Source organism: Mustela nivalis, assembly GCF_964662115.1.
Source record: "Mustela nivalis genome assembly, chromosome: 13".
Lineage (NCBI taxonomy): Eukaryota > Metazoa > Chordata > Mammalia > Carnivora > Mustelidae > Mustela > Mustela nivalis.
This window is the reverse complement of record NC_139032.1, coordinates 58,006,962-58,034,587: the sequence shown is the minus strand read 5'-3', so window position 1 is coordinate 58,034,587 and position 27,626 is coordinate 58,006,962. Positions and strand designations below refer to the sequence as shown.

At 39.1% G+C, this 27,626-nt stretch overlaps 1 protein-coding gene across 7 annotated transcripts in view; it reads right to left on the bottom strand.

Annotated features, from left to right (window-relative positions):
- The window catches only part of UNC13B (unc-13 homolog B), a 225,981-nt gene that overhangs the window by 87,234 nt on the left and 111,121 nt on the right, over positions 1 to 27,626 (bottom strand). For 5 of the 7 annotated variants that reach the window (XM_082694712.1, XM_082694713.1, XM_082694717.1 and 2 more), the window contains 3 exons: positions 15,599 to 15,833; positions 2,612 to 2,926; positions 471 to 561 (listed from right to left, as the gene is read on the bottom strand). In XM_082694712.1, the coding sequence (XP_082550838.1) occupies positions 471 to 561; positions 2,612 to 2,926; positions 15,599 to 15,833 (641 nt within the window). Of the gene's footprint in view, positions 1 to 470; positions 562 to 2,611; positions 2,927 to 15,598; positions 15,834 to 20,786; positions 20,823 to 27,626 lie in introns of all 7 variants that reach the window. The other 2 variants (XM_082694715.1, XM_082694714.1) reach the window with 1 other exon arrangement.

The following is a 27,626-nucleotide window of genomic DNA, read 5'->3' as shown; positions in this document are numbered from 1 at the left end:
TGTGGGGGCAGGTGGGAACACCCTGGGCGCCTGTGGGGTTATAAAATAAAAAAACAAACAAACAAAAACAAAAACAAAACATCCTGTCTGTATACATCACAAAGGCCATCCCTAACAGGCGAGGCAGTGGGTAGCCAAGGGAGACAACAACTGACTCTAAGAGGCCTTGTAATGGTTCCCCATCCTAAACTCAAAATGAAAAGGGCTCAAAGTGACGATGGTACTGAAAATAGCATTTAACTTAACCTTCAGGCTCTCAACCCACTAGATCTATCTGATTTCCATTAATCAGCATAGAAGGAAACCCACAGCCACCTCCCATCCCTTAAGGCTCTAGCTTACTTGTCATGCATCCCCAGATGCACACTATAAGGAGATGACTAATCACTGACTGCCTCGTCAGCACCATATGTCTCCAAATTTCAAAGGAAAAACTGTCCCAACTAGTACTAGAAAAACAGATTTCCTACCTCCTGCAGCCGGAGTCGAACCTTGGTAACTGCTCGGATCCAATGTGCTCTGGCTTGGGTAAATGGCGAAGAAGCATTCTCCTCAGGAAAACTTGTAACAAAGAAAGGAATGTTTCTTAAGAAAAGCCCAGGCCATGGGGTGACTGCTTAAGGCAAAAGTGCCAAATAACTTAAGTAAAATACTTTGTATTCATGCCTAGACTTGTTTCATGAGTCAGGCCACTATACAGCATAGTCCTAAATAGCCAATGTGGGAGGAAAAAAATCTTCTCTAAAATGACAACTCCTTTTAGCTTTTTATCCATTCCCTCTCTTCTTTCCCCATTTTTCACTTACCCAATAAGCCAGCTCACTGGGACAGTCAGATTTCAGGATTCTAGTAAAAGCAATGGCAAGGGCCTTGACTCGATGCTAGCACAAAAACTATGCAGACATGTGGACTAATCCTTGTGCCTTGCCTCTCAAGACCACCAGTCTCTCTTGAGCATTCTACATGCCATCCATCCTTAGGGCACAATTTTGTTCCTGCAAACCCTTCCTGCTCCACTAAAAATTTTGGAAGGCTTACCAATTCCTAGACTACAAAAAAAATGCTAAGGAAAAAAGCACAGTCTTGTTCCTTGAGCTGCCTTAGGGACACCCTCAATGAAACAACAATAGATACAACAAACTAGTTTTGGGACAGAAACACTACACTGTATTAGAACAAATCATCATCTAGTTTCCTAACTGTGGAACAGTAGTCAATTCTTGGTGACAATGCTTCTCCTCTCTTCCACTGAGGTCTACTGCCAAGGCAGCAAACAAGCATCCATCTATACATCTGAAATATAGACCAACCTCTGCTGTCATCTAACTGGATCAGCTGTTTTAAAACATTGTGGGCACTGGTGACCAAGGTAGAACTGGACCTCACTTGAACAGCTAGGATCTGAAAGGACACAGCCACTAGAGAAGGACAAATACTTGTGCTGGGTACTTCTGCTGCTCTACCAAGAACTCTACCCACATAACAGCATCTGCCAAATCTAAGGTCTACAAAGAGCCATTTTTCAGTGGGTCATCAACCACAACTCTTGGATGTCTTGACTATTAGATGAGCCACTAGAGAGGTCTAAAAATCAGGAAAACGTAAGGAGAAAAGAAAGTTTGTATCTTCAGTGGTGGATTAAATATACCAACAATTCTTCAAACTTTTACCACTTATAACTGCACTCACTGCTCTGACCTTTTGGTGAGAGGCATTATTTTTAGACCTTGAAATCTGAGAATCCAAGTCATACCTAGCCCTTATCACTCTACCACAGTGGTTTTCAACGGGGGACACTTTTGCCCAGTATGGGCAATGACAACATCTGGAGACATTTTTGGTTGTCACAACTGGTAGTTGCCACTGGCAAGTAGTGAGATGCCAACATACATTCCACAATGCCCACAACAGCTTCTCATATCAAAGAGTTACCTGGTCCCAAATGTCAATAGTGCCAAGATTGAAAAATCACACTCTGCCCCAAACTATCAACAAATCCACTGACCAATTCAGCTCAATAACACTCAAACACAGTACTAAACTTCATTACAAGACTGCTAGAAACACAAGTTTAAAATTTTTCTTCTTATGGGTACCAATTAATTCTAGAAACACTGTTAGACCCTGGGGCAGAAGGGTGAGTTAGATCTGACTCTTAGACCAATTCTTTCTTAACTCTGTCCTAGTTTTCTCAATCAGGAAAATACAAAACAAAACAATGTTCACGTAAGAAATTTAAACATTAATAGGCTAGCAGGCCTATTTCATCCAAAGCAGGTCTTTTTAATGAAGCAAGTTGTAGGGTTTGGATCAGTTCCAGACTCAGAGGCTCCCATATATAGGTCAATTAGTAGGCCAACAACTGCAGATTTAAGAAGGCCTGGTACACTGCAGCTAACTACAAAGAGTCCAAGTATTCCTCTGAGAGCCTCAAAATATTTAGGGAATTATACCGAAAAATCAAAGGAAGCAGTGCAGAGCTAAACCTCAGTATCCTGAATCACTGGCATACCCACCTGTACAGAAACAAACGAAAAGCACTTACATCCTGAAATACCACAGGCAGGTACTAAGGAGACCATGTGAACTCCTCAAGGCAGCTATCACCTACCTCTCCTGGGGGCCGAGGACGTGGTCTTTGTGTAGCACCAGATCTGGGGGAGAATGGATTGAGGCATCTTCTTTCCTCTCCTTGGGTTCAAATGCTCTCCCCTTCTCTTCTTCACCTGTTACCTCCAAGGCTTTCTCTTGTTCTCCAAAACCCGCTTGGCCATCTCTGGAGAAGCTGCCACTGCTGTGGCACGAATGAATTGAGTCCCTCTCCCGATGGTCATCATCTTGTTCGTGACACTGGTCTAGTTCACTCAACTGAGAGCTTCCTTGACTTACGTTACAGGAGGAGCCATACCTACTACTGCTGGTGGGGCTGTAAGAATGAGAGGAAGACAGATGAGTAAGTACATGCAAACTAGAGACCGGGACAAAAGTAATGGATAAATCCAGAAATAATGATTCTTTCAGTGACAAGAATCACAAATACAAGGTTCCTGGGAAGACGGAACCAAACTTCACAATCTAGAAGAACTAGTTTCTAGTCAGCAGAAGCACAAAGGAAAAACAATACAACATGCTGGGTTCTCTAACAGCACTTAATCTCAACCTGTGGCAGATGTTGAAGCATACTTTATCTCAAAGTAATTTTTTAAGTAGCAGTTTAACTTTAATTATTAAGAATTACTAAATATAAAAGTAGCCTCTTGTTTACATCTAATAATCTTTACTTGGACTTCTAAAGAATCTTGTCCAGTGGCAGTGATTAAAGTATTCTAATTTCCATAAAGTAAAATGGATGAGCTCTACTCCCCTTTTCTACTATTTACTAAACTGATGTGCCCTTTCCTTCCTCTGTAATTATAAACGTGAATTCTGTTCCTTAGGATGAGCAAAGGAGATTGGAGATGTTCCTTCAATTATCTCTCAACTATCTACATGATGAGGTAATGGACACTATTGCGAGATGAAATCTATGACAAAAAAAAAAAAAATTCCTCTGGGGAATGGTCTCATCAACATGAATGTAACAATATATCCCTGGCAGCACAGGGAATGTCCTAACGATAAACTTGCCCACCTGTAACTGAGTTGCTCTCGGGATATGGCTTGTTTGGGATAAATAGGACAAATCTACATCAGGACCACACTAATATGTTTCTATACTTGAGGAGAGGCCAGCCCAATCCTTACTCAATCACTTGAATTCCCATACCCGTAAAAGAAATTTGTTCCCCTGTTCTGAGAGACAGCACCTATAGCAGAGAAAGTGGCAGTGAATCATGATTAGAAAGAAGAGCAGTATCCACAAGTTCCTTCCTTGAGCTATACACTGAATTTAAGGCAGTCAGTACTCCAGCTAGAGCTTCTCGGTGATGATCTTTAAGACCTATCCCAGCTCATATGGATAGTTCTATCCCAAATCAGGGGAACCCTTTCACCTCCGGTATCCTGCTAAAAAGCTTCCGTGCAAAAGGATGAAGAATTTCTTTGCCACAGAGTCAAGCCTTTAACTGAAAGGCTTATGTTTACCCTTGACTAAATGAAAATAAATCATTATTGTTTCCCAGGGATATTTTTCCCTATGGTACCTCCTGATTACCTGGTATTTTCAGGCTAATTTCTCATCCTTTGTCCCATGGCACCAGGACAGGTACCAGGTCACTGTTATGAACAGTTCCTAACATATGTGTGTGTCTACACACACACACACACACACGATCTCTAAAATCAACCCCTTTGGACAGGATGGGAAAGAGGTCCTGGCAGCATTCTTAAGTTGTACTGTATACGGTGTTTCTTCTTAGGGGAAATAACAGGATCTTTTCCACGTGGACCCTGCACAATGCTCCAGAATAAAGAACTACAGCAAAGGACAGCCTTAAGCTCCTGTGACACTTTACTCAAAGCACTTACCAGACACCAGTCTTAAGGGTACAAAAAGGCAAAGACTGGAAGAAACTATGCAAATCCATGTGGAATAGGACATAGAATATAAATTACCCCAACCTCTGTATCTTACATTTTACTTAATAACCTCATTGCCACTGGAGAAAGCATCTTAGAAGCCTTGAAAAAGCAAAGCACAGTAGATCTCTCCCCAGCTTGTATAGATAAAAGTGCTAAAGGCCCAAGGAAGCATCCTAACCTATCATATGTGGTTGTAATTAATATATGCTACACTACTACTTGCTGCCTCTTCCTGACCTTGTTCGGGATAATTAGGACAAAAGCCAACTCCAGAATCTGCATCAGGAGTTCTCCATTCCACTTTACACAAGGCAGAGAAAACCATAGTGAGTAAATCCCAGGGTCCAGCCTTTCCTTTAGCAGTAAGTTCCTTCTTCCAATAAATGAATTACATCTGACACTAGAGAGAGGGGAGAGGATGAAAAGACCCTTACATTATTTCTTGTTACTTAACCCCTAGTTAACATGAAGCTCAGATGCTAGGAAAGACATAGGAAAAATAAAAAGCAGGCTACCATTAAACTAGCACTAAGTCACTGCATCATAAATGGTCAATTTCTTAAAGTCATTTATGATGCTTAGATTGACAACAGGCCTTTTGTCGGTCTTTGGTTCCTTGATGCCATGGAGAGTAACTGGTTGCTGTATGTCTGAAAGAGAGTCAGTGCTAGCAGGCAACACCTCCTCCTTTTGTGTTTCTGGCTGGTGAAGTAGCTCAGTGACAGTGCAGTGTTCTTCTTTATGAGTGCCTGAAGGACAAGTGGAGCTAGAAAGGTTGCTATTGGAACCCCCATGTTCTCCTGATGCTGAGACTTCTTGCTGGCTTTCCATTTCTCCAGGTCCTGAAAGCTCACGAGCACATATACTTGGCTTGGTCTCCTGCTGCTCAGAGGTCCCAGAGGGCTGACCAGCTGGCTCAGCACTAGCCTCAGTCATTTGAGAAGACTCTAAAGCTTTGTCAGCCTCCCTAGCATTAAGGTCTTGATCACTGCTGATAACCAGAGCTGGAGAAGAGGATTCTGCAGGCGTTTGTTCAGGGCCCCCTTTGTTCTCTTTTGGCCATGTGAATGAGAGATCCAGCTTCTTCCCAAACCTTAGTTTTAGATCACTTGCCACAATACTCCCTTTCCCCTCACTACCTCCCTCAAATAGAGTTGACAACTTTTTAAAACTGGCCATTAAACCAGGCTCTACTGCTCTGTTGCCAGAGGAAGGAGATGGGGAAAACAAAGAGCTCAGTGGTTTCCCACAGTCAGTGGCAGAGGATGGGAAATGGAGTTTTGGCCAACTGGGCATGTTTGGGATCTCAAAATGAGATCTTGGCTGCTCTGTTTCCTGGGGAATTGCAGGTAGATCTTTCTGGGTATCAAGTATCCCACAACTTTCTTTGGCACAAAGCACAGGTTCCTCTAGCACAAGATGAGAAAGGTATCCCTGGGTTTCTGGTGTGGCACTCTGGCCAACACTTGCCTCACTCAACAGTGGAGTACTGGTTTCCAGTGAACTGGCTGCCTGTAGTTCCAAGAAGTATTGGTTTGTGGAGTCAGACTGCAGAGATGGCTTTGCCTCAAGGAGAATAGGTGGATGAACCAGAGGAGGAAGCTCTTGGGCAATACAGGTAGGATCTGAATCCACATGTGATGGCAATGGAATATGCTCTGCTTCCAATGATGCATCTGTGTCTGTGCCCTGCAACAACCCCATGTCTCCTTCATCACTCAGAGACAATACTCCTTGCCCAGTATCGTCCTCTGAAACAGAAGGTGCAGCCCCAATTGTTTCAGAATCTTGGGGTTCTAGAATATTGTCATGAATATTATTGTTTTCCATTTCAGTTATCAGCTTGGTATCATCTATCAGAGTCTCTGAGTCTGACTTTGCACTAACTGCAGTCATTGTGCAGTCACTGAGAGTAGCTTCTGAATTGAGTGCTGGAGAGGAAGTTTCTCTCCACAAATTTTCTGGAGGTACTGACCCTACAGTATCACTGCAACAATCATTTTGAGGCCATGCAGTAGCTGGGATAGGTGATTCTTGTTTGTATGCCTCTGGTTTGGGACTTTTAAAAATTCCAAGTAATTCACCTTTGAGGGACTGAGATGATGCACCAGAAGAAAGAGAGAAAAAGGAGTTTTTCTTTGGCAGTTTAGGAGGGGAGAAAAGTCCAGAGAAAGTTTTAGGAGGTTCAATTAAGCACCCGGAGAAAGATTTCACTTTTGTCACAAACCCTGAAAGCACCTCTACTGAAGAGCCCAACACTGATTTGTCCTCCTCTTTATCCACCTCTGGGCTCTGGAGATGCCTTGTACACCCTGGCTCCACAGAGGGAGAGGTTGGCTCCAAGATCTGTGTTAAGACTTCACCAGGGGCCTTTTCTAATGGCAAATCTAAGGGGTCACTAGTGAATCTTTCATTTTGGTGGTGGTTAGTACAAGTGTCTGAATTGTTGAGCTTTTCAGTTGAATGGTTATCATGTGAAAAAGACTGTGCCAATGAGCCACTAGATAAGGCTTCTTGTATGAAAGGTTCTTCTTCATAAGGAGCTACTCCAGTAGTCTCTAGACCAGTGAGCAGTGTTTCAGTCTGTGCCTGAAATTCTGGTGAATGAGGAACAATGTCATTCTGCAACTGATTCATCTGGAAATCTGCTACAGATGTCCCTGGTCCATTACTAGAATCTAGTTTTCTCTGATAGTCCTTCTCTCCCTTGAGCTCATCTGTAAGGTAAGTAACCTTAATGCTGTTGCTAATGGAAACACAAGGAGCCGTTTGCTGTACATGAACTACCTCCTGGACTATGCTATCTCCAGTGCTACTGGAACTTTCTCTAGTCATTGTGCCACCCATGTCTACAAAAACACCTGACTTCTTACAGGGCTGGGAAGTCACTGGAGCAACAGTTGAAAGGCTATGTTTTTCCCCAGGAGTCTGCTGCTTTCCATCCAAAAACGGTAAGCTGAAGAAACTAAAAGAGTTATTATGAGAGGCATCCTTCTTGTTGCTTGAGTTAGTAGTGGGAAAAAAGGAAGGAAGTGTAAATAGCCCTTCTGCTTGAGATTTGGTTCTCAGAGGAGTAGCAGAGGCCCGGTTCTCAGATTTTTCGGATCCAGTCAGGAAAGAAAATATACTCTTTCTGGTGGGCAACTCTGGTTGAGATGGAGAAGTCGTGGGAGTTGAAAAACTCCAATGCTGGTCAGAAAAATGATCTTGTTCCTTTGAATTTCTTGGGCTTGGAATATCAAAAGATAAATTGTTGCTTCTTAAAACTTCTGTTACTGTAGACACATCACTAGTTTCTATTGAAGAATCTCTAGAAGACTCTTCAAGACAGTTTGCTGAGAAAGACTGATTTGGTGATTTCTGGATTAGGTGGTCTCTAGAAGGCACCTCTTTTTCAGTCAAATTATTACCCTGTATATCCCTAGTCAATGGTTCTTTTAGCCCACTGTCATCAATAGTCATCTGCTTGTTCAGACTCCTAACTCGAACCTTCCTTTTAGAGGCAATTGGTATAGCAGAAATGGGCTGTGCAGGATTAGGACTTGATTTGACTTCATCCTTATTAACCAATGAAGAAACAAACATATTTTCAGTTGTCTGTATAGAAGATGCATTGGTTTTAAATAAATCCCCAAGAGTACCAAAAAAATTTGAAACACCAGGAGATTCATTCTTTTGTTGAGAAGGTATCTTTCTATTTTTATCACCATTCTTTTCTAAATTTGGTGGTCCTTCTTTTTTCACCTGGGTTTTAAAGAGGTTCAAAATTCCAGATGCCTGTTTTCCATTTGATACAGTACTTACTGAAGAGTCTTCTCCCCGAACAAAGAGTTTCAATGCACTTTTAAATAATGTTCTCTCAGACTCTTTGGAAGATTGGTCCTGAGGAATCTCACAGTTCTTGGGTTCATCCCTACTAAACTGTGATTCAAGAGGAATTGAAATAGAGTCAACTGTAATAATTTCATTATCTTCAATATGTGATTTAGCCTGAGGAGTTGTTTGGCTTACCTGGGCGGCAGATTTTAACAAACTTTGTTTTTTCTCATGAAAACTTTCATTTAAAGGGAATTCTTGCTTCATAGTTTTAGTAAATTCTGGTCGCTGTACATTGGATACTTTTTGTCTTTCTAAATCTTTCTTGAAAAGATTTTCTTCTTTATCTTGGAAGTTACTCTCTAATCGTTTATTCAAGATTAACGACCCAAGACCATCATTTGTGAGCTCTGCTAAGTCTGACGACGGCTGATCCGTTTTCTTCAAGACCAAAGACTCTAAGGATACATTATCATCAAAATACAAAGTATTTCCAACTAAAGCAGAAAATAATGAAGCCACTTCATTCAATGATGACATTTCTCCTGTTTGCTGTGGATTATAAGTCATATTTTCAGGATAAACCAAAGAGGTAGCTTCCTCAGAAGACTGAACCGGGTGTAAACTAGAAGGGTAAACTGATGACTCCTTTGCTAGAAACTGGTTCTTATTTCCTTCTATAAAGTGGTTTTTATTTAAGTCGTGATTTATAATAGTTCGGGGCTGATTTCTGAGATCCAATATATATTCAAAGTCTTCATAACCACACACCGTTTCTTCAAAAGATCCAAAATTTCCATTAAATTTCTGAAGATTATAGCCAGAAAAATCTAATGGTTGATCCTTTTGGCCACAACTTGACTCTTCAAGTACTTGTGAAAAGGTTCCTAAATTTAGATACACTGGTCCCTCACTTCTTGGCAAAACTACAGATAAATCAAGAGGGTCATCAACTGGTTCCTCTTCAACACACCAGAATAATTCATCTTCCTTAAAACTGTAGGCAGAAATAATGCTGTCATCTAAACTACTTGATAGATCATTTGTCCGTAAGCCACAATTCAAATACTCTTGATCAGAACAATCAGGTATAAATAAATATGCATATTGCCCAGTAGAATCAGTGAGGACATAATACATATACTGACCATCATGGAACATATAATATCCATAATTTCCATCTTCTGATGGCCACCACACTCCACTTTGAAGACATGATAACCATTCCTGGTATTCATAACCAACACTTGTAAAAATAAAATTTTCATCCATTCCTAATAATTCTTGATCAACTATGGAACATGTAGTCTTCTCATAACCTGAAGAACAACTTAAGTCAATGGGCAATTCTTCCAGTGAATTCTTAGTCTCAATAACTGGAAAATAAGAATTTCTATATAATGAGTACGCTGCCCACATGTCCCTTCTTAATAAGTTATCTTCTTTAAATGCTAACTGGTCCAATGATTCATATGGTAAGTCATGCCAAATGACACTGTTTGGATTTGTTTTCCCCTCCAAGACATTTGCATTTTGATCCTTCTGGCAAAAATTTATTGCTGAATTTTCTGAGTCAGGCCACAAGAAAACATCACCTGATGGGTATGTATTTTGATTCAACATATAATAAAGTGGCTGAAGTTTTCTGGAATTTTTGGAGAAATCTTTTATATCAGAGTCCCATTCATAACAGAAAGGATTATTAATCTCTTCAAAAGTCTGATAGTGGTTTGATATATTAAGAATGTTAGTATTTAATATAGGTAGATTTAACTTATTTGAATTTTCATGTATTTTTGCCTTAAGAACATAGTGTGGTGTCAGCCTCTCAGGCAAGGATTTCTCTAAGAGGCCCTGTTCAGTGCTTGGAGCACAGTGAAATACCCTGTTCTCAGAAGAAGGGCAATTGTTTTCTTTTTGCTGGTTCTTCCATGAAGAAGGGCAATTGTTTTCTTTTTGCTGGTTCTTCCATGAAGAAGGGCAATGGTGGTTATCAACCCAAGCATCAGATAATGGTATGTTTTCCTTAGGTAAGGATAAAGAGCTTTTTACGAATCCACATATTTCTTCTTTTTCAACATGGTTCTTCTGATTTTCAAAAGTCACACATGAAGTAACAGGGATCTCATCCAAGGATATATGTTTATTTCCATTCAAACTTTTTATGTTGCCTAAGGACATGGACTTTGCTTCATCTGGTTTACAATCAGTCACACTGTTATTGGATATCAGGTTAAATATTCCAGAGAGTAAACCTGGGGTATTATTCTTATGATGAGAATCATCACTCTTCAAACTTAATTCTTGTTGACTAGACAAATTTTCAAGAGAAGAAAACCTGTTAAACAGACCAGAAAGGAGGCCTCCTTGGGTTCTTTTCTTGGAAGCTTTATCTACAAGTCTGTCTTCATTAATTTCATTAACCACAGTGGATTTTGAAATGACAGAAGTAGATGCTAATGAACAGTCTGATACTGTTAAAGATGTCATTTGTGTAAGAGTCTTACTTAATTCTAAAGAATCTGAAGGAATATATTCTTTGGACACAACTCCAAGGACGGCTGAGGTAGCTATCTGACAGTTATCTACTGCTGCATGGTCACTTGAATTTAATCTCTCTATATTCCCAAATTCCCCAAAATCATTATTAATAATTGGAACTGAATTAGACTTTATTTTATTAAGCGTGTCGTCTTCAGGCCAATTTATTTGGTCATTTTTATTAAACGTTTCTGTATCATCAAAATTTCCTGAATTACTATGAATATTTGGAACTGAACTAGATTTTATTAAACTAAGTTTGGCATTTTCATGGCAGTTTCTTTGGATCTCTTCATCAATGGTTACTGCTGAGTCAGGAAAACTCTGGTCACTGACAGTGATACGGTTGTCAGTGAAAGGAAATTTAAACAAAGGAAAAATGCTTCCTTTCTCCCTTAAATCCTGCTGCTTTTCAGAATGACTAAGAACACTGAAAAATGGAATATGTAGTTTTCCAGTAAAGGAAAAAGAATGTCCATCTTTCTTAGGGTCCTTCTCCCATCCACCTTCCTCCAACTGGTGAATTTTCATAGATTCTGATGAAGTTTCCTTTGAACAAGTCTCAGGTGAAGTGAGGAAAAACTGGCTAAATGATTTTCTGAGAGGCTCGAGAAAATCATCATCACTAGTAACTTTGTCCCCCTCTAATGGCTTTGAAGTAGGCTCTTTATTTGCGATTCTACTGCCAGTTATACAAGGTTGTCCTGGAGTGTCTTTAGCACATATTTTTGATTGATTTGGTAACAGAGACAAATCTATACAGGGTTTTCTTTCCAAAAGACTTTCAATATCATCTTTTTTATTTGCAGAACTGCCTAAGTTTGAAGGCTCATTGGCCACTTGGGAAGACAACAACAAATCCTCAATTGAGGGCATTTGGGTTGAGCTTGCAGTTTTTCTCTCATTCTTATCTAAAGTGATGATACTACTGTTATTGTCAGGAGTGTCTTCCCTTTGATTTGACTCTGATCCACACCCAACAAAGTTTTCCTTTCTTGTTGGCTTGTTCTGGTCATCATCTTTTTTGGCTTCATTCTTTTCTGAGAAGATCTTTAATGGATTTAGCATGCTAAAAACAGACTTTATAACTGAACTCTGACTCTGTGGAGTGGAGTCCCTTCTAATAGTCTCTGTTACATCCTGAAAGCTTAAATTTCCAGTTTTACTAGCTGTGTGCTCATTTTCAGAAGTTTTGTCATTTCTGCCAAAATCCTTATTATCAACTGCTTGAGAGGATAATGGAAATTGCATGGAAAGATCCTTCCCCAATACTGACTTGGCTCTGGGTTTAGATCCCGAATTAACCATCTCTATTTGATTAAGAGTTTCTGTTTTCTCTGGAACTAAAGAAACCAGCTTTTCCACAGAGGTTGTTAGATGCTTTGTGCCTGAACCCACTTTTTCTGTGAGTGAACTGAACAAAGAACCAACAGCACATTTGACTCCATTCAGCTCAGGGAAAGAGACAGCCTTGTCCTTGTCATTCTTGACAATGGTTGAAGGTGGTATTTGATCCCCAGGCATTTTCTGTTCTCTATTATCAACAGTACTGTTGTGCTTAACTGATTTTTTAGTTTCTGAAAAGGAACCAAATGTATTAATCTCTTCTTCCTTCTCTGCTAAATATTCTGACACTGTTTCTACCAAACACTGAAGCTCACCCATTGTATCAACATAGTCCTTCTTGGGTTCCTCAAGAGAGGAAGGGGTCATCTCTTCCAGGGGGCACCCGGACAGATCTCCAAGTGTATTTGCATCACAATTTACCTTGGGTAATGAGAATATTGGACTTGTTACATGATATTCTTCAGGTAAGTCTCTAATATGATGGATATTGGATGGATGACTTGTTGGTGACAGCAAACCTCCCTGTTTATCCGTAAGAGGAGAACTCAGAAGTTCATCAGAAGTACTGCTAGTAGAATCTTCAAGAATATCTAATGGAGTGAAATTAGTGGCATGCTGGTTTAAGCCAGATAACTTCCCACAATTCTTAAAACAACCAGAACAATCATAATCATGATTTTGCAACTTAGTGGTCCATATGCCACTCTTAACCACAAAACCATTTTTGTAAGGATGCAAAATTGGGTAATTTTGTTTCTTCTTTTCAATGTGGCAAATGTTACAGTTTTCAGTGTTAGGATATGTACTTTGGAAGTCAGTGTTAGCTCCTAATCTATCACCATACTGTCTTCTTTCACTGTCTCCAAAATGATGGTGTAAGGGCTTGTTTTTCTTTCTCCTATCTATTGTATCATATTTCTGAGGATATCTGGCGAACACGGATGTTTCAAACTTAAGGTCAGAATTAAAGGCAGTAGAATATTCAGTTTCTTGACCTGGAAATGGTATCTTTTTCCAATGCTTGTACTTCAGTTGTTCTTGTTGGCTATAACATTTATCAGTTTTTGAAAGAGTTCTAATTTCTTTTACTTCTGCTTCCTTTAAGTTTATGTTACTGCTTTCCAGAAACTCTTGTGGTATTTTCCCCTCTATTTCCTCATATATACTTTCTTGCTCTTCATAGTCAACATCAGAGAAAGCTGAAATAATCCTAATTTTGTCATTTTTGGCCTGCAAACCTTGTCTGATGTAAAGGGATAAAATCAGAGGAAGAATAAGGCAAAGAAAAAGAGAAGAAACAGGGAAAAGGAAGAAACAAAGTATAAAATTTAGTGCATATTCAATGAGAAAACTAAAATAAAAAGTCAATATGATAAAAACCATTCAGACTGAAAATACATGATAAAGAAATTTGTATGTTCTCAACTCAGTATTAAAGCAATTTAGTCAGTTTTTCCACATCAAAAAAAGAAAAGCTATAGTAATAACCATAGCTACTTGCTACTATGAGCTTTTTATGATCCTTTTATTTTCTAAGATAGAAACAAATGAACATGTTTCCTCAGTATTAAAGTTACTTAAAAATCATGTAATTTGGGGGTTGCCTCCGTGGGTCTGTAGGTTAAGCATCTGCCTTCAGCTCGGGTTATGATCCCAGGACCTTGGGACTGAGCCCTGTTTCAGGCTCCCCGCTCAGTGGGGAGTCTGCTTCTCCATCTGCATCTGCTCCTCCCAACCTCATGCTCTGTCTTGCTCACATGCTCTCTTTCAAATAAATCAATAAATAAATAATCGTAATGTTTTTCTCTGCATGAAAAAATATTCACTCCTAAACCTCATTTCATATACTGATGGAGAGTAAAATCAAATTTATATGAGATCAATTAAAAAATTTTAGCAAAAATTTGGCACTCTAAAGTATATCACTAATATTCTTCTATGTATTATTAATAGGAAATAAAAATAACAATATGGTAACAATTGGGTAAAATGCAGTGCTTTGGAAGAGTATGTTGTCATTTAGATTGATGTGCCACTATTACTGCTGGCCTACACATCTAAGGCTTACAAATACAGAGGGGAAAAGAGGGTCAAAAGTAGTGGGTTTTTAGCAATGTTTTTTTTCCCCTTAAAGTAGAACAATATAAACAACTAAAATCAAATAAGTAAAAAATACAAATATTCAGCTAATAAACCAGCAAGAAGAAAAGACCAACTACAATAGGATTCCTGGCATGTTTCTTTTTTAGAATCAGATTATAAAGAGTAAAAATTCTATGTGATGGTTGATACATGAAAAAATTCACTGAAAATTTTTCAGAGGTGATAGTAAACTGAGATAGGATGTTGTCTAGCAGGTAGGCAATCATCTGAGGGTCAGGATAAATATTCACCAGTTTGGTAAAATGAGGGAAAAAAAATAATGTTATGGTATGGTGAATTTTAGCAACCAAAAGTATGAGCTAAACTGGAATGGTTTTTAAAATATTAACCTCCAACCAATAATTGATTCAAGCAAGGATCATCAATGGATGCTAAATTAGTGGGTAAAAAGTTGGGGAAATAGAATAATGACACAATCTAACAGAGAATGAAATAAAAGTAAATATGCCCGAATGTTAATACAATTGATGAGTCTAGGCAACATGAATACAGGTGTTAATGTAGTATTTTCCCAAATTTTGTCTGAATTATTTTTTAAAGTGGGGGAAGAAGGGGGAGCATATATGCATATGTTTGGTTTTATACTCCTAAATTATGTGAGAGTAGTGTATGGAAGGGTACATAAGAAACAAACAAGGGTGGTGTGAGAGCTAGGAGATAGTAAGGGGACAGAATAGAGGAGGACAGGTACGAGTGGGAGATTCCTCACTGCATGTGTATTGTACCTTAACTTTTTTTTAACCATGTCAATGTTTTATATATTTACATTTTTTTTAAAGTTCCAGCATAAGTACTGAATCTGCTATTAAGAGATCATCTGAAGTTCCCAGGGAAACATTTAGGTAGGAAGGATTATCCAAACATTTAACATCTGTGATTTTCTTTCTTTAATCGTGGTGAAGAGTGTATCAGAATCACTAGCCTGGGCAGAGGCATGAGTTTATTTTTTTCAGTCATCCACCCCAAGTTAGGCTGTTCTCACCAGTTGGGAATCACTGATCATAAAGAGAAATAGTAATGACAGAAATGTCTAAATGTGAATATACAGAAGACAAAAAGGAAGACTGAGAATCTATACAAAATGGCTGTGGCTTAGTCTGTCATTCTGTTATACTTCCACTACCACCTCAGGTTAACGCATCCAAATACTGTCAGTTGAATCTTGGAAACTATATTCCAGGGAGAGAAGTGCTTTGTTTCCAATACCCACCTCAGGGCTCGCCGCTCTGGATAATCAATATCGTAACTTTGCATAGAGTCATTGTAGGAATCCCGGGAAATGCCCTGAAGTAGCAGCTGTTGTGGCAATCGCACTGGCACAGGGAACTGATGCACAGAAGCGTTGGGCTGGGAAGTCGTATGGTAAGGAGGTGGGATGCTATTGCTGGTCTCGCTGCGATAGTCACTATCTCGGTCATCAACAGCACTATCAGGATCTTCGAAAGCTGCCAAATAAGCACAGTCAATCAAAGCATCCCAGCTTTATTAGCTTTTTAGAATTTTTTCTGCTTCTCACTTAAGTAGCCACAAGCCTAGACCTTAAGAACAAGAGCAAGCTGAGATGCACGTGAGCCAAGTGACCGCAAACCCATGTGCAGAACTGTTTCAGTTAAAACTTGTTAAGTTTCTTTCCTTATTAAATAAGACAAGATTCTTGCTTTCATTTTAGTGTTGATTCTCAGATAAGTTCCAAATTGTATTTTCCCAATGAAGAACTCTATGGAATTCTGATTCTTTAGCTATCATAACTCTAGCGAAAATCAACTTTCAAATGTCATAGATTCTATTCCTCTATTATTATCAAAATGGGCAGAAGAGAAATTTTCATTTAGAGTTCACCTGCTGTTTTTAGACTTAAAAAATACATAGCTAAACCCAGTAAGCAGGTCCAACATCAGAAGGTGGTGAAATAATCAGGAAGGACAAACCCAAGGCTCTAAGAAACCAAAAGTTCTAGATACAACTAAGAACAGTAGCAGTCTTTTACATACTATGCCAAACTTTATTTTTTTTGTATTTTTAAGTAAGCTCTAAACCCACTGTGGGTTGGAACTCATGATCCCAAGACCAAGAGTCACAAATTCCACTGCCTGAGCCAGCCAGGTCCCCCAAAACAGTAACAGTCTTACTGTCTGGCTGCAACAACAGGTTTTTCTAACAATTACTACCAAGTACCTCCACCCTGGGGCTCAGCATTTCCACCCAAAATCTGGGGCTAAAGAAGAAAAGGAAAACATAAGCACTATCAATGGGATCTTGCTGACAATCCAGCCAAGTTTATCTAATAACAGTGACTATAATTTCATAGAATTATTTCTGTTCTTCAGGCCAGCACCTGACTGGATAGTTTTATTCTTGATGTTAACTAAAATGACTACAGTTACAAATCCTGCTACAAACACAAATAAAAATATTTAACACAGTACTTGGAAAGGGAGCTCAACCTAATAGTGCTTCATGGTTTATTTTATAGAGAAGCCATTTCTGACACCAACTCCGTATGTGTATAATTAAGAAGGTCCCAGATGTCCTGTCTTGCCCAATTTCCTATTTGGCACAGTGAGGAAAAGGAACATTCATTATCCCAAAATGGAGATACTTTTAGCAGATGATGAACTACTCATATTAGCAATTTAAAAAAAATTCTTGATAGATGTGTAGGTAGTAAGAGCTTTCTGAAGACTGTAAGATTGGGCCTTCACAATCACTCAAGCAGGAGATAAGAACCTGCATCTATGCCATTGAAATGTAAAAGAACTGATGAACTAGAAAAAGAAATCCAGACAAATGATAAAACGTGGGGACAAATGAAAGGTAACAAAGACAGGACCTTGGCTTACTCATCAGACTACCTGGTAGATAATAATTCCACTAAAAGAGACAAGAGGGCACAAACATGTGGGCTTTACAAACAACGAAGAGTATTTGAACACCAGATTCCAGACAACACCATGGATACAGAAGGAGTACAGGTAGAAGATCTCATGAACTTTTCCCTTTTGAGTTTAAGGCAACATGTGAACATAAAACAAGGAGAGTAACCAGAACCTCAGAAGAAAAAAAAAATCAGTATGAGAAAGAGGCTAGGAGATCCTGGGTGGCTCAGTTGGTTAAGAGTCTGCCTTTGGCTCAGGTCATGATCCCAGGGATCAAGCCCTGCATCAGGCTCTCTGCCCAGCAGGGAGTCATCTTCTCCCTTGCTCCTCCCCTTGCTTGGGCTCTCTCTCTCTCTCTGAAATAAATTTTTTTTAAAATCTTAAATATATATATATATATATATATATATATATATATATATATATATATACATAAGAGTATTAAAAAAAAAAGGAAGAGGCTAACCTTCAAGTGGTCAGGAAGGGTACTAGTCAAAAATTAGGGGATGCAAAGCATTCTGCTCAGAAAGCACTCTCAACACATATTAGGATTAAAAAATAGGACTTCAGGGGCATTGGTTTCTATCTTGATGCATTTGTCATTCTGAACACTAGAAAGAAAGGATCAACAGACAAAAACCAATGTCTTTCAGACTTAATTCTTTCTGAACCCACAGAAAGAGTCAGTGGAAGAAGTAAGATGGATTTTTCATGCATACAGGTGAGACAGCAGAGGCAACAAGGGAGACAAAACCAAAAGTCTACTTAAACACCACAAAAGTATCAACATATAATCCAGAGAACCAAAGAAGGAGCAGCGATGGATAATCCCACTCATTATGTGGCCAGGAGAGAGTAGCTCAGCCAGAGTTAGGAGCCCACGATTCAGAGCCAGAAACTATGTTGGACAGACCCTTGGTTTTTCACTGTGTCTGACCTATTACTCCTAATTAATCCTCTGCTTATTTATTTTGCTAGGCTAAGGGGAAGAATACTCCCAAACTTTCCTAAAAGCTGACATTTCTATACTAAAAAATAGAGGGCAAATATTAAAAAAAAAAGAAGAAAGAAAGAAAGTGTTCATGGAAAGAATAGGTTAGGAGTAGAAGAGAATATGAAAAGTAGGAGAAGGCATGTCTGGGTGGCTCAGTCAGTTCAGCAGCTGCCTTTGGCTCCAGTCCTGATCCCCAAGTCCTGGGATCAAGTCCCGCATGGGGCTTCTTGCTTGGCAGGGAGACTGCTTCTCTCTCTGCCTCTGCCTGCTTGTGCTCTTTCTCTCTCTGACAAATAAATAAATAAAATATATTTTTTTAAAAGATTTTACTTATTTATTTGACAGAGAGAAATCACAAGTAGACGGAGAGACAGGCAGAGAGAGAGAGAGGGAAGCAGGCTCCCCGCTGAGCAGAGAACCCGATGCGGGGCTCGATCCCAGAACCCTGAGATCATGACCTGAGCCAAAGGCAGCGGCTTAACCCCCTGAGCCACCCAGGTGCCCCAAATAAATAAAATCTTAAAAAAAAAAAAGAAAAGAAAAGAAAGAAAGAAAGAAAAGTAGGAGGGTACAGGAAAAAGGAAATACAAAGAAGTGAGGTGAGACAAAGAAGAGAAAGAGAAAAAAAGGCAGATAAGGGCAAAGACCAGATTTTTCTCCCCTGAAACCATCCCTGATCTCCCTAGAAAGAAAACCTCCTGGAACTACCAAGGCTGATTACAGACTAAAAAGGGAAATTAAGAAAAACTTCTGAGGGGCACCTGAGCGGCTCAGTAGGTTAAGGCCTCTGCCTTCGGCTCAGGTTGTGATCCCAGCACCCTGGGATCAAGCCCCACATCGGGCTCTCTGCTCAGCAGGGAGCCTGCTTCTTCCTCTCTCTCTGCCTACTTGTGATCTCTGTCAAATAACTAACTAACTAACTAAATAAATAAATAAATAAAATCTTTTTTTAAAAAGAAGAAGGTTTGGATGAAAGAATTGTGCTTTCAGTGTGGCAGTGACAATCTCTTACTGGTTCTACTCTACTCCACAATACCACTGCAGCTGGCTTTACTGAGAAAAAGAACCTGACTGCAGGTTTGGTTACTCAGCCTAAGAAGGACTTGTGGGCTAGGTTGAGGGCAAAAATTGAAAAGCCCTTGAAAAACTAAAAGGCTGGGAAAATTAACTAATTCAAGTATTAACTGAATGCCTTTAAGTACAAGGCCAAACAACATAGAAGATTCAGAGCACAATCAGTCTAAAAGGAGAGAGAAAATATGGATACAAAAACAAGAAAGTAACTATCATGAGAACAGTACACACCAAATGTTATATGAGTTGAAGGTAAGGTCACTTCCTATTAGGGTGAGCAGACAAAGCTTTATGGAGGAGACAACTTTGAAAGACTGGTAGGTGTTCAATAGGTTAAATTCAGAGGGGAAGGGGAAAATACCTTCTAGAATCTGGATAAAAACAATGGCATGAATAAAAAGCCCAACAGTGAGAAAGGCCATATATATTTTTAAGAAACACTTTGTAGCTCATTTAGCAGGTACATAAAAGGACATGGAAAGGAAGGACAGAAAATAAACCTGGGGAAAGTAATCTAATCTGGGGCAAAAATGGGCCCCCAGGTACAGAGCAGGCACTCAATACTGAATGAAATACTGAACAATGAGGATTTCTGGTCCTGGATTGAAATCCTGTCTTTAAATACAGAATACAGGGAGAACTTTATCAGCCTGAGAAAAAAGGAAAGACAATTCAAACCATTTTTTTTTCATGGCTTAGTTACTTTTTTCTTTGAAAATATTAAATTATCTCAGCTTTCTTAGGCTGTCTTAGAGCAGTTCCCAGTGGAAACACTAAGGAATCACAGAAAGTACAAAGTCATAAGAAATCCCAGTGGCAGAACAAAATTTGGCCCCTCTTAGCACATGCTGGATACCTAAGCACTGGGACTCAACCAAACCCCCTGTAAGATGGGTAATATAGCCAGTAGTGACAGCCTAAGGCTGTGTATTTTGCTGGAAAGAACTGACTGTCTACTCTCAAAGCTCTAGAATGAAGATGGCCTCCAGCCTAACTGGGCTGCTTGAAGGAAAGTCAAACCATGTTCTCAGTTTCTTGCTCACAAAAAATACACTTTCAGAAGGAACTTTCTTCTAGTCACTGCACTCCTTAGCCAAGAGACCAAAGGAGAGTTTCCCACACTAGTGCTGATGATAGTACTTATCTCTGGGAAGGAAAAACCTAGATACTGCCAAGATTATAACTGGACTTCGGTTTGAAATTTCTCTCTCTCTCACACATACACATCTCTCTCGCACACGCACACATACACATGCACATGCACACAGTCTTCAAAAAATCCAGCATGAAAGGATTCATTCCACTGCAAGTAATGGTCTTTAAGATTTAAGTAAGGGAGGAGAAGGGAGTGAAATTATATTTGCTTGTATGCATGAATATCCAGCTTCATAGTTCAGAGGGAATGTGTTAAAGGGTAAAATCAAGAAAATTATAAGGAATTCAATCTTACGTACTCTGCTGCTCTCCCCAGCCCAAATAGGTCCAGTGACCTAAGAAAACCGCAAATGGTAGCAAAAAAAGAAGAGTGACAGAGACAATTTTAGGAAAAATTCAAAGACCATTTCCCCATCCCACCAATGACTATACACCTTACCTTGCTTGAACCTGCCCTACTTGTATTCCATTAATTTTACATAACATGTAGAGAGCCTTCTGCCTTCTATCAGGGATGAGACAAATCTAGAAAATACCATTGCTCTAATTCACTATATAGAGAATAACAAAAAACTGCTTCTACACTTTTAAAAAAAAGTTTTATTTACTTAACCATTTGTCTGTTGAAGGGCATCTCAGCTATGCCTCCATCAGAAAGGATGAATACCCAACTCTTTATCAACATGGACAGGACTGGAGATTATGCTGAGGGAACTAAGTCAAGCAGAGAGAGTCAATTATCATATGGTTTCACTTACTTGTGGAGCATAAGGAATAACATGGAGGACATTAGGAGAAGGATAGGAAAAGTGAATTGGGGGAAACTGGAAGGGGAGATGAACCATGAGAGACTGTGGACTCTGAGAAACAAACAAGGTTTTGGAGGGGAGGAGGGTGGAGGGGATGGTGAGCCTGGTGGTGGGTATTAAGGAGGACACATATTGCATGGAGCACTGAGTGTGGTGCATAAACAATGAATACTGGAACACTGAAAAATAAAATAAAATAAAATTACAATTTTTTTTAAAAAAAGCTTTATTTATTTGGGTAAGTCCGACACCTGAGGAGGAGCCCAGAATCATGACCCTGAGAATCAAGAGTCACACACTCCTCTGACTGAGCCAGCCAGGTGCCCATGCTTTTATGCTCTTTTAAAACTCCTTCTGGCCTAGAACTCAGAACATTATCATTTAGGAGCTAATATACCTTTCCTTACTCAAAATGACAAAAATTCAACCTCTAAGAAATCCTTCCTATCTCTTCGTTCACCAAACCTGAGCCTACCATAGTATTTCCATGAGACTCTCAACCTGATACAGTGGAAAAGAGAGTGATTTCCTTGTCTAGGAGTGATGATGTCTAATTTTGATGCTCTCTATTGAAAACTAAAATGCCAAAGAATGGCATTAACATCTAATCTTCCAAGTAATAAAACACTGTGGCCTTCTGCTCAGAATCATTTCTTCAAATGCCTGCAAAATTTAATAAAATCCATTAAAATACAGAGGCTTTGAATGATGAGAGAAAACTGAACATTTTCTACTCATTTTTCAAAATAAAAAACTCAATGTTAATTACATTTAAATCCTATTCCGTATTCAAAACTGAATTTGAGGCAACTAATGTCACATACACACACACACTAAAAATAGATCTTTATCCCAAGAAACAAGGCGTAATTTAGCTTCATAATTAAGAATATGAGAACTCAAGCCAAAGCTAAGTTCTTCTAGCTCTGCCACTACTCTTTAAAAGGTTATTATAGATATTTCGGGGCACCTGGGTGGCTCAGTGGGTTAAGGCCTCTGCCTTCGGCTCAGGTCATGATCCTAGGGTCCTGGGATCGAGCCCCGCATCGGGCTGTCTGCTCCTTGGAGAGCCTGCTTCCTCCTCTCTCTCTCTCTGCCTGCCTCTCTGCCTACTTGTGATCTCTGTCTGTCAAATAAATAAAAATTTTAAAAAAAAAAAAGGTTATTATAGATATTTCTTCAACTGTAATATAAGAATATTATGAGTCTCATTGTTACCAAAGGATTGTAAGAGAAAAATGCATGTAAAGAAACTAGTACAGGCCCCTGGAATGGGGCAAACAATTGGCATTTCTTGTTGCTGTGTCATGTTGCCAAGTTTTTGCTTGTCTTATGGGTTCCTAATAAATAGGTAGCAGGAAGATCCACACACTGATAACCTTAGTATCTGCTAAGGGATTGTCTATGTTTGGGTTAGAAAGTCCTCAGAGAAAGAAATTTAAAAAAAAAAAAAAGTCCTCAGAGTTCTAAGGGTGCGGTTCCCTTGAAAATTTGCGATTAAGACTCAAAATTCTGGAAGCGTTGAATGATGCCAACAGAAGCTGGTTTCATTACCTGAGCTAACTCCCAATCCTGGAGATCAGGGACTACTAGTCAGTCACAGTTCAGGTGTAAAATATAATGACTCAACAATTCTGTACATTACTTAGTGCTCATGTTAAGTTTACTCTTAATCTCCTTGACCTATTTCACCCAACCCCCATCCACCTCCCCTCTGGTAACCATCTGTTTGTTCTCTATGGTTAAGAGACTGTTTTTTAGGAGCACCTGGGTAGCTCAGTCGGTTAAAAGTCTGCCTTTGGGGTTGGGGGGCCTGGGAGGTTCAGTCAGTTAAGCAGCTGCCTTGGACTCAGGTCATGATCCCAGGGTCCTGGTATCCAGTGCTGCATGGGGTTCCCCGCTCAGCGGGGAATCTGGCTCTTCCTCTCCCTCTGTCCCTGCCCCCGACTTGTGCTCTCTCACTCTCTCTCAAATAAAATCTTTTTTTTTTTTTAGTTTATTTTTTAGTTTATCCCTTTATTTTTCCTTTGTTTTGTTTCTTAAATTCCACATATGAGTGAAACCATTTAGTATTAAGCATGGGAGAGAAGAATCAAATTTGTCACTTTAGAAAGGAATGGTGGAACAGTGTGGCTGAACATTTGTAGGGTAGATGGACTGGAGGCTGGTGTCAGGGAGGCTGGTAAGGAAGCTACTACACTCACCTAATGATTGCCCTAACCAGGAAAGTTGCAGAGGGAGTGGAGAGATAAGATTCATGAGTTAAAATCAAGGGCTTTAGTAAGTAATTAAATGCAGGAGGTGAGGAGAATAAAGCCTAAATAATATTGCTTAGGTTTTCAGCTTGAGCTACTGGGTGGATATGACATCATTCATTAAGTAGAAGTGTTAGATTACTGGCTTTCAGGTATCTATGAAGTATTTTAAATGAATATGTCTGAGAAGACAGCTGGATATATGGTTGTGAAGCTGAGAAAGATACGTAAAGTCTTAAGTTTTCAGAATACAAGCTGCCATGAAGACAGATTTTTCTGCTTTGTTCCTTTCTATATCCTTAGTGCCTAAACAGTGCTTGGCACAAAACAGCAACTCAACAAATATTTGTGAATTAATGGATAAAAATTACAATGTAAGTAAGAAAAAACAATGAGGCAGGGGTCCCTGGTTGGCTCAGTGCGCTAAGCAGCCAACTCCTGATTTAAGCTCGGTCATGTTCTCAGGATCCGGAGATTGAGCCCTGCAACAGCCTCCACCCTCACCAGGGAGTCTGCTTGGGATGCTCTCTCTCCTTCTACCTCTGCCCCCACCCCCACTCTCTCTCTCCTTTTTGCATGAATGCAAAGTGGCAGGCCACTTTGGAAAATAGACTGGGTATTTCTTATTAAGTTTTATATATAATCATAAAACCCAGCAATCCCTCTCATATGTATTTATCCAAGAAAAACAAAATGTTCACATAAAATCCTATACATGCATGTTCACAGTTGGTTAATTCATATTCACTAATAACTGTAAACATAAATGCCCATCTGCTGAATAAACAAACCATGGTATATCCATATAGCAGAGGTCCATTCAGGAATAAAAAAGAATGAACTGACACACACAGATAAATCTCGAATGCAGTATGATTAGTGTTACAAGCCAGACTCGAAAAGCTACATAGAATATGATTCCACGTATATGACTTTCTGAAAAATGCAATACCATAGGGGCAGAAAACAAATTAGGGTTTTCAGGCCAGAAATGGGGGAGGTTGACTAAAAAGAAAAATTTTAGGGTTGATGGAACTGCTCTATATCTTAACTATGGTTATGGTTACAAAATTGTACATATTTGTCAAAACTCATATAACTGTACAATAAAAGGTAGAATTTTGATTAATGTAAGTTATACCATAATAAATCTGACTTAAAAAAAAAAAAAAGGAGTCCATGAAGGAGGCTGTGAAGAAACCAAAGACAGAAAAACCATGGTGGTGTGGTCTCTGAATCAGAAAAAAAGCAAGGTTTCAAGGAGGCAGTGACAAGCACTTAACAAGTGTTAAGCGCTGCAGGGTAGTCAAAATAAAACTGAAAAAGGCCTACTGGATTTAGAAATTAAAAGGTTAATAAAAACTTCAATAGAAATTTTAATGAATGAAAGCTGGAGTATAGACTGTTAAGAAACAAGTGGAAGCACATACAATGGAATAAGGAGACATCAAGAGATTCTGTAATTCATACAGTAAAACGCTGAATGTGAGCAAGATGGTAGACACTGCTTATCACAATGCCAAAAAGAAGCAAGCAAGGAACAATCACCAAATGTGTTACAGAAAAAACTGAGTACATTAAGAGCTTCTTACAAAACCAGCAACATTCTCAAATTGGGCATTCACACATATCAAATGTGTGTCAAATTGACAATTATAATGAGCATGCTAGTGTTTCCCACCTCCCTAGAGCCTCAAACCTCTTCAGTTCACATATTTAACAAGTGAATAACCAATTACCCCGTTGCTCAGTGGCACCTGATGCTAAGAGTCAGGCAGTCTAGAAAACTAGAGCCTCCACTGGCAATGACATTGTATTTTCAATGTTATGAGCTCTGTGCAGATTAACTTTACCAAATTCACCTTAAGCCCAAAATCACTGAACTCCCAACACTTCAAACAGAAACTACAAGACCATTCCAAAATTCCTCTAAGTTTATCTCCCATTTCCAATCTGTCAACAAATTTAATAGTTAATTCCACTCAAGTCTCCTTCCTACTGTCCCTTCCTCCTAGGTTTCACAGTCCTTATCAAGGAACTCGTTACCTCATGCCTGAATTGTTACAGATTTTGGCTGAATTTATGACCTTCTAATCTCTGTCCCATTCAATCTACTCAGCAGATGGCAACTAATTTCCCTAAATCCAGCTTCTAATCACATCATTCATTGCCCTTTTAATAACTTATAACCTCTCACTATGCATAAAAGAGTATATTTATCTTTCCAGCTTTCGAGTCCTCTATAATCTGATACCAAATAATATCAAAACACACTGTCAACCACTCACCCAAAACAAAGTCATTATTGGCAAACAGGTCACAGTTCCTGTATCTGCCACACTTGGAAGATAGAGGAATGAGCCTGATTTCCCCTTTTTGCCCCTCAACTTCTGAAGCTGGAACGTCCTTCTTTTCCACTGTTTGTTGGTGTAATGGAAATGGTTTTGAGTTTTGGAACCAGATAATCCTAGGTCCAAAGCCATCATTAGTAGCTGTGTGACCTTAGGCAGGTTAACTTCTCTGCCCTTGTATTCATCATCTGTAAAAAATGAAGAGTAATACCACTTACCTCTCAAATTTGCTAAATATTGAAAATCATGTATGTAGCATTTAACTCCATGTGCTAGATGAATGATAATTACTCAGTAAATGTTCCCTATTCTCCCTTATTTGATTGGCACCCATTCTTAAGTTCCTTTTAAACATCTTTCCTTATACAATGCTCAATAACTCTAGTACAATGTCTCTTATCAAAACAAAAGCCATTTGCCCATTTCCTTAAAAAGTTAAACACACATCTACCCATATGATCCAGCCATTCCACCTCCAGATATTTAATCAAGAGAAATGAAAACATATCATCAAGCTGATGTTCATATTATTCATAATAACTAGGAAAAACCCAAGTGCCTATCAACCTATGAGTTGATAAACAAAATGTGGTATATCCATAATAGAAAACTACTCAGTAATAAAAAGAAATGATTTACTGGTAAACCCAATAAAATGGCTGAGTAACAGAAGCCAGATACAAAAGAATAAATAGTATGTGGTCCCATTTATATAAAACTCTAGAAAGACTAATTTAATCCACAGTGACCAAAAACCTAACAGTGGTTGTCTCAAGCCAGGAGTAGGGAGAGGATGAAGTACAAAAGGCATGAGAAAACATTTAGAGGTAACAGAAATGTTCTGCATCTTGACAGTGGTGGTAGTTTCACTGGTATATGCATCTATATATAGATATGTATATATATCTAAATAAGGTTGATTTTTAAAATTTTTTAAAGATTTTATTTATTTATGAGTGTGAATGAGGAAAAGAGTGCATGCACAAGTAGCGGGGAGGGGCAGAGACAGAGAGAAGCAGACTTCCTGCTGAGCAGGGAGCCCGCTGTGGAGCTCAATCCCAGTACCCTGCGATCATGACCTAAGTTGAAGGCAGATGCTTAACTGAGCCACCCAGGTACCCCTCAATATAGTTGATTAAAAAAAAACAAACAAACAAACAAAAAAAAAACCTTTATTTTTTTATTCTGTTAGTCACCATACATCATCAGTTTTTGATGTAGTGTTCCATTATCCATTATTTGTATATAACACTCAGTGTTCATTATTTGCATATAACACTCAGTGTTCATTGCAATACATGCTCTCCTTAATACCCATCACCAGGCTAACTTATCCCCCCATGCCCAACCTCTGAAACCCTCAGTTTGTTTCCCCGAGTCCATAATCTCTCATGGTTCGTCTCCCCCTCTGACTTCCCCTCCTTCAGTTTTCCCTTCCTTCTCCTAATGTCCTCCACACTATTCCTTATGTTCCACATATGATTGAAATATGATATATGAAAATAAAAATGAAATATGATCATTGTCTTTCTCTGCTTGACTTATTTCACTTAGCATAATCCTCTCCAGTTCCATCCACGTTGATGCAAATGGTAAGTATTCATCCTTTCTGATGGCTGATCTATACAATATTCCATTGTATATATGAACATCTTCTTTATCCCTTTGTCTGTTGAAGGGCATCTCAGCTCCCTCCAGTGTGGCTATTGTAGACAATGCTGCTA